The sequence below is a fragment of the Panicum hallii genome, chromosome 9 (genome assembly GCF_002211085.1).
Source record: "Panicum hallii strain FIL2 chromosome 9, PHallii_v3.1, whole genome shotgun sequence".
NCBI classification, from domain to species: domain Eukaryota; kingdom Viridiplantae; phylum Streptophyta; class Magnoliopsida; order Poales; family Poaceae; genus Panicum; species Panicum hallii.
The window spans coordinates 38,468,013-38,482,409 of NC_038050.1; the positions used below are offsets into that span (position 1 = coordinate 38,468,013).

The 14,397-nt window shown below is 41.1% G+C and overlaps 1 protein-coding gene and 1 long non-coding RNA gene across 2 annotated transcripts; one reads left to right on the forward strand and one right to left on the reverse strand.

The window, feature by feature from the left end:
• Positions 1-982: 982 nt before the first annotated feature.
• On the forward strand, positions 983-1,884 carry LOC112876638. Its single transcript, XR_003225348.1, has 2 exons — positions 983-1,313; positions 1,487-1,884. It is a non-coding gene; the product is annotated as an uncharacterized LOC112876638 (long non-coding RNA).
• A 2,516-nt stretch (positions 1,885-4,400) lies between these two features.
• On the reverse strand, positions 4,401-13,886 carry LOC112874655 (alanine--tRNA ligase). The gene is made up of 22 exons (XM_025938106.1): positions 13,343-13,886; positions 12,409-12,549; positions 12,063-12,209; positions 11,771-11,923; positions 11,529-11,664; positions 11,173-11,269; positions 10,664-10,784; positions 10,135-10,203; positions 9,116-9,166; positions 8,922-9,017; positions 8,195-8,296; positions 7,954-8,076; positions 6,718-6,861; positions 6,566-6,637; positions 6,406-6,481; positions 6,187-6,329; positions 6,008-6,116; positions 5,744-5,931; positions 5,407-5,496; positions 5,113-5,295; positions 4,824-4,997; positions 4,401-4,723 (listed from the first exon to the last, which is right to left on the reverse strand). Exons 1-22 carry the CDS (start codon positions 13,868-13,870, stop codon positions 4,652-4,654), a joined length of 3,015 nt encoding a protein of 1,004 aa, XP_025793891.1. The 5' UTR covers positions 13,871-13,886; the 3' UTR covers positions 4,401-4,651.
• Positions 13,887-14,397: the final 511 nt, after the last annotated feature.

Sequence of the window (14,397 nt, forward strand, 5' to 3'; positions counted from 1 at the left end):
CACCACCTCCAACGGCTGCCGCGATCTCGTGGAGAGCAACACGCGGCCACTAGAATACTCGTCATACAAGCAATCGGAGAACAAGCAACTTAATTGAAAATATGGAGATAATAACTAATCTGAAATCATAAAGGTGAGGTTATCAATCGAGTAGAACGGATGGTCTACCCGACACACGCGTCTACAAGCGAGTAGCAATGGCTAAACTTTCAGCGAAACAAAAATTCAATCTGTTTGTGGCGGCTATGGAGGTATACGAGAGGGTAGAGGATGACAGGATATGGTGGGGGTCATCCTAAAATCCTAGGACGCGCCCCTATCAGGTCCTACTTGATACACGGCCCATTGGACCAAAATCAGGTGACGCAGCACTGTGGATATAAAAGGTCTCTATAGTAAATCAACGATTGCGGCCGCCTCGGAGAAAATATGGATATCAGTCCAAATCCATATGAAAGTAGACTTGATAGGTTTCCATCGAGTACTTGAACGTCCAAAATGGAGTCCGGAGTCGTGGTGTCCGTCACAAGTTGGTGTGGGCCTGCAATCCAAATCCATGGATTTGATATCTTCTTTCTTTAGGCCAAAAGTGGCATGGTGGTTTGGTGGAGGATGTTGCAAATAATTGAACTTGTCCCTAATCAACTTTTTTATCTTCCAATATTTTTCATATATGTATTTCTGAAAATAACAATGAACACATATTATGACGCAATATGAATTTATCAAATGTATCAAATACAATCGTGGCAAAGAATTATTTCACTTTTGAATCAAAAGTTGTCAATGTAGTTGTATCCACAGGTGACGTTCTAATCACTTTTCAACTTGTTTTTACTTTTAAAATCTATAGATATTTTTACCTGAAATCAGCTTTTTAATGCAATCTTCACAGCAGCTCCTCTGCTTTTTCTGGATGTGAGTGATAACTTTTGCACCTAATCACCGTCTGCCACTGATTAGGAACGTACCCTTCGTTTCTTTTTTTTTTTCCTTTCCCCCGCGGATCCCTTCCTCAGCCAGTCGGTTCTCCACGCGAAAAAGAAAAGCTCGCGCGGCAGAACTCGGGCGGCGGCGCTCCGGCGCGGGCGCAGCTCCGCTGGCCACCGGGCGTGCGGCCCTGCTCCGCCGGCGCCCCTGTCCGGTGGCAGCGCGGCCCTGCTCCGGCCGTCGACTACCGTCGCCGTACGCCGCGAGGTCCCAGAGGTCGCTCGTCGCCATACGCCGTCGGGACGTTGTGGAGCTCGCACTCTGCGAGCTGCTGCGCGAGGGCAACGCCGGCGGCGTGCTCCTTCAATTTCTCCTCTAATCTCGTTCGTGTTTGGTGTTTTCTTCCAATTTCTTCTCCAATCCCGTTCGTGTCCTGATGCTGCCTCCAGCAAACCAAGATTTGGGAGCATCTCCACGTGTTTTCCCCTCAATTTCTTTTTTCTTTGCATCTGTTCTTGGCGTGCGCTAATTTGTTCATTCTCTATTTGGACAATAGCTCCGGCCACGAGGACGAATGACCTGCAGCGCCGGTGCGGCAGAGGGCTGCGAGCGGCCCGGCTCCGGCCCCGGCGCGGGCACAGCTCCGCCGGCGCCCCCGTCCGGCGGCTGCGCGGCCCTGCCCTGGCGAGCGCACTTCCCGGCTTCGGCCCCGGCGCGGGCGCCGCTCCGCCCTGCTCCCCGGCTCCGCTCCGCCCGAGCAGGTGCCGGGCTTCCCTCCGCTCGCGCAGGCCCCCTGTCCGCCAGCGCTGGGAGGAAGAAGATGCTGACGAGTGGGTGCGCTCGTCAGTGGGGGAGAGAGAGTTGAGTGGGGTGGGTGGACCCTGAATGACACGTGGGGTCCGCTCGTAACTGTTTTCAAAAGGCTATAGCTATTTGCTTTCAGTATTTTCACAACCCTCGGTCTACAGTAGTTTTTTTATAGCGCACAGCTCAATCAAACATACTCCCCGATCCACATGCACTTAAAATGGTAGTCTGTCGCATAATTTCTAATTAACCACTGAGTCATAGATCGAAATATATACCGGAAGTGTCGCACGAAGACGAGCATGGATAATCCAAGCATACATACCTTAAGTTAAATTACAACATATAGGCTTACAATTAAATTTGAAATACAGATTAACAGAATTCAACATGCAGCGAAAATTAAAATAGAAGTTCAATTTAAAACTACCATAACTAATCAAATCGACGATACAATGCGAGCTTCACATCTTGCCAACCTGCTCGAACTTCAAGGAAAAGACAGGACCCACTCGACAGTCCAACCAGAGGGAAGAGGGTGACTAGTCCAAGACCCATAGATCTTTTTAAAGTCAGCGGGAATGCAATCTGAAGTTTTAGGTTACAACAACCCTAAGTATATTAATAACAAGGCTTGCTCTGCTATGGACAATACTTAGCTGACTCCTAATTATGCAAAACATTTGGCTACTGTGTTTGTTTTGCAAAATGCGACTAAAATAGATCATTACTTTCAATATTTTAGCCAGGTTTGGAGTTACAACAATTATTCTAAACATTTGAAACATAAGTAGCCATACATTGTTGAAAATCAGTTGGTTAACAACAATTATCAGATATAAGCACGATTTACAAATGCATAATACATATGTAAATAAAACATTGCATAGCTTTCAAGTTAGAGGTTATGCTCCGGAGTTTATCTTGCAGCTCAGCGGGGTTAACAACATCTTCTGAAGCTTGATCAACTGCTTCTTCCTGCTGCTCTCCTGCCTGCTGCTCCTAGACCGGCTCGGCAGCCCTCGTAGACTACATCATTTGTTGCGTCTACATGAATAAAAATAGTGCAATGTAAGAATTAGAACAGCGGTGCAACGATATGATACATGAGTCCTCATGCTGTAATGCAATGCAATTAAAGGAAAAAATATGACTGGACAATCATTTACCAAGTAAAGAAAAAAACAAGCTCATAAAGGAAACAGTTTTGTGCTAATGTGTGAGTTCACTTTTCAAACTTGTTTTAGCCTGAAGTGTTTCCTTCAATTAAACTTTGACTAAAAGTGTTTAGGATTGTTAAGCACATACATAAAGCAAGAAGGGTTAAATTAGAGGTTCTATTTAACTAACAAGCAATAAAACTAATCTATTTAAAACCAAACCACATTCTGATCCTAAATGAGTTAACATGATTTACAACTGAATAAAACAAGTTGTTGAAATTATCCATACGGAAAGGAAATTATTTAGCAACAACACAAAAGGAAAAACTATAGCTACGAACTAAACAAATTTAGAAACTTAACGTGTAGCCATAATCTGGTAACACAAATAAACCATCACGATAAGCTACTGATTAAGCATGTAATAAAAATTTACCAACAATTATTAACAATAGAAACTATTTATTTTAGCCTTAGCAAGACAAATTGAACAATAAAAGATTTACAAGACATGAAATTTTTAGTGTAACGATGCGGAGGTACAACGATGCGGCCGTCGTCAAAAAGCAGAGGAGCATACGGCTGGTCGTCAAGAAGGCAGAAGAGCACCCCGCCGTCGTGCGGCACCTCGTGGTCCGGCAAACGGCGGTGACGCCGGATTCGAGCTCAAGGCCGAGCGTTTCAAACCAGCAGTCCGCCTCCCCACAGACAGCGAGCCACCAAGGTCCAGCTGTTGCTGCAAAGTGTGTCTCCCAGACGACAAGCGTGGCGTCCAAACCATGGCTGCTGTAAGCGGTGTTACACGTTAGCGGTACAGATTTGTAGGTCTCATACAAATCCATGTAAAGTTTTTGATGATGTGGATAAAAGAGCTGAAGGAGAGAGAACGAAATGGTTGCTTCGCAAAATAACCGTTTCATAGGACCGCTTACTTACCATTGTGCGAGATGTTGTTGTCATACTACTCATAATATTTTCTCTTCATTCTACAAATTAAGGGATATCATGCTATTAAGCTTATTAGACTTGTAGAGATTGTCTGTTCGGGCGCGTGCATGCAAAGAAGCCCCGACAGCCTTTGACGAGACGAGACTGCCAAGGGCGACGATGAGGCTCCACGAGAGGTACAAGAAGGCCTCCACCGTCAAGAAGAGGAAGATCCAGGTCATTGGCGCGCCGGGGAAGGGGAGGCATCAACCTCACCAAGTACGGTGCACGGCTGCCAGTGGAATGGGGAAGGAAACTCCGGTGGCTGGTTGTCCCGGGATGTTGTGGGGTTCTTCAATCTTTGAGCAGCAGCAGGAGCAGTAAAGGGTTTGCCAGATTGTAGAGTTTGTGCCTCTGAGGCCTCGTCATGGTAGCGTATTGGTTGATTCAAGCTTGATGTTCGTTATGTTGTGTACATAATACCTTCATTTTTGTCATTGTGACTGCAATAGCGATCATCAATACACGAATTCGACATTGAATATTTGGTCTACATTTTGAGTACCAAGCAAATTCAAATAATGCCACATGATGTATTGAATAATTTAACACCTTATACATCAGCAGAAATAAGATAACTGCAGCAGCCAGCTCTTAATAGTTAGGTTGTATGTCATCATGTGGTTTGAATGGTATAGTATGTAAATGAAACAGCAAACCTTACATAATTTCTGTTAGGTGAAAGACGGAATGTAAAAGTGAAGAGCGCTGGACCTACAGCCACACATGAGCTCGAAAGTAGAGTGCACAAGGTATTCGACCCATCAGCTGAGCTTCATCGCGGCAATGTTGTTCGCGAGCTCCATTGCCTCCTTGAGTTGAGAAGCATCACTTCCCTGCAGTATGATCACAATCAACATGTCATTCTAGATAGCTATTCTTTGTTTGATGCACTCTGGCACTCAAGAGAAACTGCAGAACAGTGTGCATGCTCACCTGGCCCTGGGCAACACCATTCTTGCCACCACCACCTCTTCCCTTCAGTGGTGCAATTGAAGGTGTTAGCCAATCCAACACCTTGAAGCCACTGGTAGTGTTGGGTGGCACACCAGCATAGATAACAGCTTTGTTTGATGCCTCATCTGTGCTGAATAGCATTATTGGCAAACCCTGGGCAAGATGAATGCAACAGTTCACCAAGATATTCAAATTTGACAGGGTTAAAAAAAAGGGAACAAGAACAACATAACTTGAGTGAACAGGAACAATGAAGTCATATGCTAACCTTTTGGGCCATGACCTTGATAACCGCTTCCCGGACAGCAGTGGTATCAAGGCCCACATCAACATGAGTGACACAAAAGGGCTTCTTTTCTGAAAGAGCAGCTTCAGCTGCATCCATTGCAGTCTTTACAGCCTTTTGGATATTCTGTTCACCCATTTTCTTCTTGGCCTTCCTAAGTTGATCCTGCAACATGCAACAGTTGCAACCAGCTCATCATAAATATCATAAGTAATTTTTCTTTCTTCGTTTGAGATAGAAACACATTTGACATCCAAAACAGAAATATTTACAGACCTCCAACTTGGAAACCATGCCTCTTAGATCAGCTTTTCTGGCAGCAGGGATGGCAGATGCATCCAGCTTATTCTTGATGGAAGCAATTTGCTGACAAAGAATATCATAGTTAGATAGTAATCTTGCAAAGGATTAATGTCTTCAAAGTACAATGGTACAATTTGATCTTAACATGTAAAGCTGCAGAGAGATTAATATTAAGAAGAGATATAAATCAGAAATATTCTTTGTGTTATTTCAAAAGATCACATTTATGCCTTTCTATTATAATATCCTATTTATCAGACAACATGCAGTACAGGGCACAAACCACACACAAATAATAAAAGCTTTAAACCTTCTCCAATATTGCTCCCTCCAATTGAGATGCTTCACTGATGTCACAATCAATAGATGATGCTAACTCCATAGCCTGGGAGGCACATCCAGCAGTAACAGCTGTTATCCTCCTAACACCTTTTGCGATACCCTCTTCAGATATAAGTGCAAATGCTTTGGCATCTCTCGTGTTCGAGATATGTGTACCTGATAATAAACATAAACGGTAGATATCATTCACAAATACTGAAGTGCATGGAAGAGGGTCATATAGTAAACATACCTCCACACAGCTCAGTTGATATGGATAGCCACTCTTTGTTCTCTGGATTTGCAAGCAGATCTTCTACCTTGCGGCCAACTGATACAACTCTTACGGGATCGGGGTAAATCTACAAAATCCAAATGTACATATTACAAGACATGCAATATATCAAATGTAAGACGAGTAAGAAAACTTACTTCACCAAACACAGCACGTAGACCATTTATGCGCTTTGCGTCTGCTAATTTTATTTCACTAGCATATACATCCAGCTCATCCTTTATTTGTTGGTTCACTATGGACTCAATTTTTCTCAAATCTTCAGGCTGAACAGGTTTTCCTGTTACAAACTAAGCGTTGAGTTGACAAGTTTTGGAAATACACATGTGAAAGTAATATGAAAAGATCCATAATACCATGAGAAAAATCAAATCTCAGCTTCTCAGGTAGAACTATTGAACCTTTCTGGTCAACATGATCGCCAAGTACTTCCTGCAAAAAACAAGAGTAGAATCATCAAGTGTGAAAAAGACAGAAGGAAAAGCTATATACATTTTAGTCAGGCCAGAAACAAACCCTCAGAGCAAAGTTCAGCATATGTGTACATGTGTGATTTGGAGCAATTAGAGTGCGCCGATCATAATCAACCTATCAATGGTAACATCAGCATCAAAAACGAATTATAACGGACGGACTAGTTTGCTTAAGGCTGTAAGTAAAAAACTCACCTTGCATATTACACTATCACCAACAGATAAAGCCTTAGAACTTTCTGTAAACGAACCAATATGCAAAACATAGCCAGCAAACACTTGGACATTGTTCACATTAAAAGTTCCAAAAGACCCTTCAATTCTCCCAGTGTCATATATCTGCCAGAATGTTCACGTGTGAACTCTTAAGAAAATCAGCAAATGTAAGATAAAACAATAACATGCAAACAAACACATAGCTTGAATAAGACATCAACTTAGGGCAAGTCTGATTATTCTGTTGTGCCACACTGCAGAACCTTTTTATTTATAAGAGTCATTACTTATTTCTTCGAGGTTTCGCTTACTATGGTTCCTAAAATATGCTTTTAACAATTACCTTCAATGCAAGGAAAAAAAAACTAGACGGGAAGGTACAGACTGCACCACCACTTTGATTTAAGAAGAAAGTGAGACTCGAACCCGGGCTGGCTGCCTGAGAGCACGCTCTGCTAGCCGCTAGCTCGCAAGAGTGCTAAAAAAAGATCTTCCTGTTTCAAATGTTGAAAAATAATGTGTAACGAAACTTCAAACAAAAAATATGCTAGGAACTTCTGTTTGCAAGGACAAAGGGGTTTTGAAAGTTGGAAAACGCACTGCAATTACACATAATATGCTTCTAATTTCAGAAGGTGGAATGACACAGAGAAATTAAGCTCTCATAATATTTTTTTATCAGCGCAACAGTTTGGAGAATCAGAGCGGGTCCTAACACTGCACCACAGCTAGCTCTGACTACATTGGTAACAACCAAAACTGCCTGAAAATGTGGTTTCAAAATTTGAATTAAATTAGCCAGCCAGATTACAAAAAGTCTAGAAAAGTAGAAAACAGAACTTATGACGGCATTATCATACTTTCAGATTTTATATTCTACACGGATGTAGTATGTTAAGATCCTGTAACTGGTTGTCTAAGTCTGTTTGGTTTGAGGAGTGGGGTGGTCCATCATCTTCTCACTCACTTTTTTGTTTGGTTTGTGGAATGGAATGGATTGATCCATCACCACCTCATTACTCACAAGCCACTAATTGTATAAGCGTGAGGGATGGAGTCATCCCACTAAAATCATGGGATGGACTCATGGACATCCTCAAACCAATCACCCCCTAAATCTTGGAGCTATTGCAAGTTAATGGGGGTGAATTGCAAAAACAACTCCAAATACCCAATTTGATCTATATCAAATATTGCAGTATCCAAAAGTCGTACCTGACCACCCTGTTCTGCATAGAAGCTTGTACTTTCCAACACAAGGCCCAAATCCTCATAACCTGATGCAGTAGCTATGTATTCTGAGCCAGTATAGATGGCCTTGACCACACTTCCATGTTCCTGCAAAATCCCAATGGTAAGAATAGAACACCGCAATAAATAACAGCCTAAAACTGAATCAGGAACAACCAAAAGTAGAAATGCAACAATAATAAAAAAATTTCAAGTGGCATCTAACCTTGGGCCACATGAACTTTGGGCTATCATCTGTGCTAGCAAGCCCCTCGTTGCGCAGCTGTGCTGTAGCATTGGCATCCATAACAATAGAATTCCCTCCAGCCTGCCAAAAGAAACATGTGAAATACAAACAAAAAAATGATGTGTGAAATAAATAAGTGAAATTAAAAAAAGGTACCCAATCAAATGAAACGCCAACAGCATGTTTGGTACATTTAGGAAAAAATAATCATTTTTTTCTCGAACACGCAGGAGAGCTGCGTATCAATATATTAAGAAGTAAAAGGGGGAGAGGCCCCCGCGTTACAGAATTAGGGGCCTGTAACCCACCCCCATACAAAGGACCAGCTATTCTCCTAAAAAAGGGAAATAAGACCAGACCAACTTGACCAAAAAACTAAGCAACTGGTGGCCCTAGAGCGAGCAGGTGGGAAACTCCTCGAGCCCCAGCAAGAGACCACTGCTGCATATCCTCATTAATGACAGCAATAACGCTAGGCAGATTAGGAAGGATCTCATCAAACACACAACAGTTGCGATGTTTCCAAATGGACCGGGCTCCTAGAATGATGATGGAATTTAGCCCCTTTCGGACCTGTCCATTCACTTGTTAGGCAAAAATAACCATATAGAATAAAAAAGAAAATAAAAAAAATACTTAGATGGCATAGCAACACAAGAAACTTTTTCAGGATCAATCTCTGCACTTGTTAGAAAAGAAAAATAACCTTGTTGCGAGCATTCCTAGCTTTTTGCCTTGCTTCTTCCATAGAAGCATTAAAACCCTCTTTGTCGACAGTCAGCCCATAGTCAATTGCCATGACCTATGCAATGGAAAATAATAGCAATACAAGATAAACAATAATAAAAATTCTACTGAATTTTCTGACCAAACATGAATAAACCAAATTGTGAAACTAACCTCAGTCAAATCAATCGGATAACCATACGTATCCCACAGGATAAATGCATCCTGAATGAATAAATTAATTATTTCAGTATACCAAAAAGAGAACATAAACTTGCACAATTCACAAGGGCTGTCAACTTAAGGTTTACAAACATATAAGTGATAAGTTCTATGTGTTGAAACACAACTTTGTTTTTAAAGCAAGAAAAGGAGAGAATTGTTTTCAGTACAGAACATAATATCAAGTTTGAATTTTAGTATAGGATTTCTGACAAGCTTATTAGGTTCAACAAAAGAGAGGGCTAACCATTCAATCAATAGGAACAGATAAACTAGTTATTATCTGACGACAAGTATCTGACATATGATGGCATCCTTTCAAGTCTCAGCACAGAGGAGGTAAAGGAAAGGACTTAGAGCCACACTGAAATTCATTTAATCATGTAGCACTAGGAAATAACTTATTTAGATGGCTTAGACTACATAACTGCCTGCTGTTTACTGTGGCAAACTAGAAATGGGTCAGGGCTCAGGAGGATGGCTTAATCTCAGGCAACAAGAAATACTTATTTCCCCTATTGAGACTTGGGAATGGTTGGTCATTTTTAGACATAAAGTTATGGAGTTGTTTAGTTAATTCTAGAAACAGGTCCCTTAAGAATCAGGACATGCCATTTATATAAATCGAAGATGTATCTCTTTGCATTAAGCAAGAAGAATATCAATATACTCAGTCTCTGATCTCTAGTCCTGCCCTTGTTGTGCAGCTACCACTTAAAGGCACCGTCATATTGGTTGGGTTCAGCAATTTAGTGGCACCTAAACCCAGTTCCATGATACTGCAGATAGCAAGATAGCACACAAGTGTCCTACCCTCTGACCTCGGATCCTTACCAAACTTCCACATGATACTCAAGAAGAAACATATGTCCTCTAGAGTCCGAGAAAACAGAAAATAGTAATTGCAGGAAGATCTTCCAGAGAAAAGGAATTAAGTAATGTGATGGAATTCAAAAACTCAGAACACTTGCCTGACCACTAAGCACTGTCCCTCCATTCTCCTTAACAGCATCTGCAGCTTTCTTAAATTTCTCGTACCCCTGCAGAAAGAACCGACATCACAAATGTTAATTAGAGAAAAATAGAATATAAATCGGCACTTGCAAAGAAATAATAAACCAGATATTATTTTTAGTTGTCAGCTTTTGTTTTCTTTTCTGGAACATGCAGGAGAGCTGCGTATCAATATATTAAGAAGAAGAAAACAGGGGCCTGTATCACACCCTCTCCACACCACTGTCACAACTCACAATTGCCTATTAACGAAAAAAACATGACCAAGGACTTGACCAAAACTTGACACCTAGTTGTGAGCTTTTGTTTTTTATACAAACATACCAAACAAATAAATAATAATGTGAATTCATCTTATAAGAACTACCCTCAATATGATGTAAACATTAATCTGCGGCAAGCAAAGATTCGTCCAGTGTAAAATTTCAGCAAACTTGACTCAACAGTTGCTATAGTTGAGCAAATTCTTCTGGAATCTAAAATTACCTTTGCTAGAGTGTTCTCAAAGCTTTCTTCTTCATCTCTAATTATATCTTGGATCTTCTTTTCGTTGTCTTTTAGCTCAGGAAACACATCACCCATCATTTGTACAAAAACATTAACAAGGCTGTTCAAGAAAAATATGACTTAAGCGGTAAATCACATGTCATAATTGCAAAGAACATAAATGTTCTGTTTTTTCATGTAATCCAAGTTGTTAGTCTAGTATTAGCATTTATCCTATAATCCAAATCATCAACAGATAGCACATGTACTTATAATATGCTGCATTACCCTAACATATCACTGCAACACTGTAATTTGAAGTATAACTCAATGCATAATTGATTATCATATATAAAAAAAAGAGGAACCAATATAGCCGCCATCCATAGAATTAGCGCCAACCTCATTTTACTCCAATTTGGTATCCATCTCAAGTGTAACAGAATATGTAGTTAATATGCTCAGCTAAATAGCAATGAAATGTGTTTTACAGAATCAAGTACACTTACGAGCTAAAAAACTTTGGCTTTGTCTTCAATTTCTGATGACCAAAGTGAACAGCCCGTCTGAGTATACGCCTCAGAACATATTCTCTTCCCTCATTTCCTTAAAAAAAACACTCATATTAGGGACGAAGAATACCATTCTGCAGTACAAAATAAGGCCCACAATGCAAAACTGATAGAAAAAGTGAAATAGTTACAAGGTTTGCATCAGAGCACTTTCAGTTGTGCAACATCCTCGATATTTAATTAGGTTGTAGTCTTGTAATTTTTTTCAAGCCACTAGTCCAGATGGCAAGCATAATTATCAATTCAATATCACCAACCAAAAAGCTGAATGAACCAAAACAGGATGCACTTACCAGGTTGAGAACCATCAGCAATAGCGAAAGAAAGAGTTCTTATATGATCTGCGACTACTCTATAAGCCATATCAACTTTGCCAACATCATCAGAACCTACTTTACCAGAGTATGGTTGAATCCCATCACCAGCTAACTGCATTTTTATATGCAATAAAATTATCAATATGTATGTGGTCATTAACTATTTAGATGTGCATAAACACAAAAGCATATGCAAGTGTGCATGTAGCAAAATATACCTTGTGGATAGCATCGAATAATGGCATGAATACATCTGTGTCATAGTTGCTCATTTTATTCTGAAGAATAGAAATTAATCGCTCAAAGCCCAACCCAGTGTCCACATGTTTTGCTGGCAAAGTTCTTAAACTACCATCTGCCTCCCTATTGAACTGAAAATAGCACTAGCATGTGAGTATATAGAAGGAATAAATAAGGAAAGCTGAAATGTGAAAAACAGAATAATATACGTCTGTACTAGTTTTAAGCTTAAATGTGTACACATAAGGTATAAAAAAACAGTATATTGACCTGAATGAACACAAGGTTCCATATTTCAATACATGTAGGGTCATCATTGTTAACTAATGAAGCAGCATCACGGTTGCCTATACGATCAAAATGGATTTCAGTACAGGGTCCACAAGGACCAGTGTCACCCATCTCCCAAAAGTTGTCCTGTTCAAGCAATTGATGTAAACTGTTTATTAAGGATCGAAAAGGACAAAATAAGGATATAAAGACAATACAATGTAACCAAATAGATAGGTGACATGGAAAAACTTGACCATTTGAAATAAAGAAAGGTGAAACAAAAATAATAACTTCTACTGCATTAACAAGTGAGTTGACCAACAAACAAGAATATGCACAATACCTTGCACCCAAAAGGCAGAACCTTTTCTTCTGGTAGATATTTCAACCATATGTTCTTCGACTCATTATCAGCAGCGAGACCAGATTTCTCATCACCACCAAAGTATGTGGCATAAATTCTGTCAGTAGGCAATTTGTAAACCTGTGAATTCATGACACAGTAATCAGTAGGTAACACATGAAAGTTGATGTTGCTTCTATAACCCACTGGGAATTCATACATGTACAAATTTCCTAAGCTTTTTTTTCTTATTTTGGGTAATTAAATTGAAAAGCTACATCAGAAAAACACAACATAAAGGTCTCAGACAAGAAAGCGGTTCAAGTAAATGTGATCTACCACCTAGATAATGTCTAGAATTACCATGGATAATAGTCATTTGTATGTGCCATTTCATTTCCAAATCAGCATTCAAAACCATCACTTTCAGTTCTTTGAAATAAGATCCTTCCTTTAACCTTAATAGTTTAACACTTTATGAGTATGTTCTTCCTTCCAAATTCAGAATGGAGGCCATTAGCAAATCATTGGATATAGGATCTTTCCTACACTACAAAAATTAGGGGTGGATACAGGACTCCATCTCGAAACAACAGAATCGTACATCAGGGAAAATTAGAAATTGGAAATCAAAATGTTCCCTTGCTAAATTTCTCACATGTTGACCAGAAATAATTGAATCTTTCGCCAGAACCCAATCACCACATAATCATTATGTGAAAAATATCTAGGAAATTATCTAAAAACCCAAATAATCCAGATCAGCGCATAAGCAGAAATTTTCCTCACTAAGCAGCTCCTGAATCTGTAGCCTCTAACAATCTCATGCCAAGTCAACCCAATAGCCGGTTCAATCAGCCCGCCATCAGATTTGCTGGGCACAGGGTTACACAGAAGAAAGAGAAGAGCAGGGATAGAACAATCAGTTCCGTACCTCGGTGAGGAGCTCCCAGGCCCAGCCGATGGCCTCCTCCTTGAAGTAGTCCCCGAAGGACCAGTTCCCGAGCATCTCGAAGAAGGTGTGGTGGTAGGTGTCCTTCCCCACGTCATCGAGGTCGTTGTGCTTCCCGCCGGCGCGGATGCACTTCTGGGTGTTGCAGGCGCGACGCAGCCTGCCGAGCGGCGAGTCCGGGGCCGCCGTTCCGAGGAAGACCGGCTTGAACTGGTTCATTCCGGCGTTGGCGAACAGCAGCGTGGGGTCGTCGACGGGGACCGTGGGGCTCGAAGCCCACCGCGTGTGAGACTTGGACACGAAGAAGTCGATGAACGTCTTGCGGGTCCGCCAGGCCGACCAATCCGGCGACGACGACGCCATCGGACTGGTGGTGGTTGATGCGGAGGAGAAGGGGAAGTAGTGGTGGATTGCGGCGGCGGCGGCGGCGGGCAAAACCCTAGCCTCAGGGTGGAGGGTGGGGAGGCGGAGCAGGCGGCACGCGCGTGAGAGGGTTAGCACTGGCAGCATCCACCCATCGACTTGCCGGGCACGAGGAAAGCTTTTTTATGGGAGAATTTTACATTAAACTGAAATTTTGCAATTTGCGGTGCTGGACGCTGGGGCATCGGGGATTAAACTAAATAAATTGGACTGGATGGCAGCTTGGCAGCCAAGAAAATGGAACCGGCAGCTCCGAGAAATGTTCAGTTTAATTGGGGCCTGTTTACAAAATCGGATGCATACATTTAGATTTTCGGAGCGACCGGCGCCGGACGTCCGATAGGAAATTAATTACTGTAACATTTAAAATTACTACTTGTAATATTATAAAAATATGTATGAAAATAATTATGTCATCCGATTCTGTGGTAGAAAATTCCCGCCGCAACATAACATAATGCTTCATGCAACATCCTTACAATTGCAACATTAAAAAAATATTGTTCTTAAAAATTAATAAAATAAGTAGAATTAGACGGCAAATCAACTATTGAAATATATAGAATAAATCTATGCAACATGCTAAAATAGTTGTTGCAACATCACCTCACATC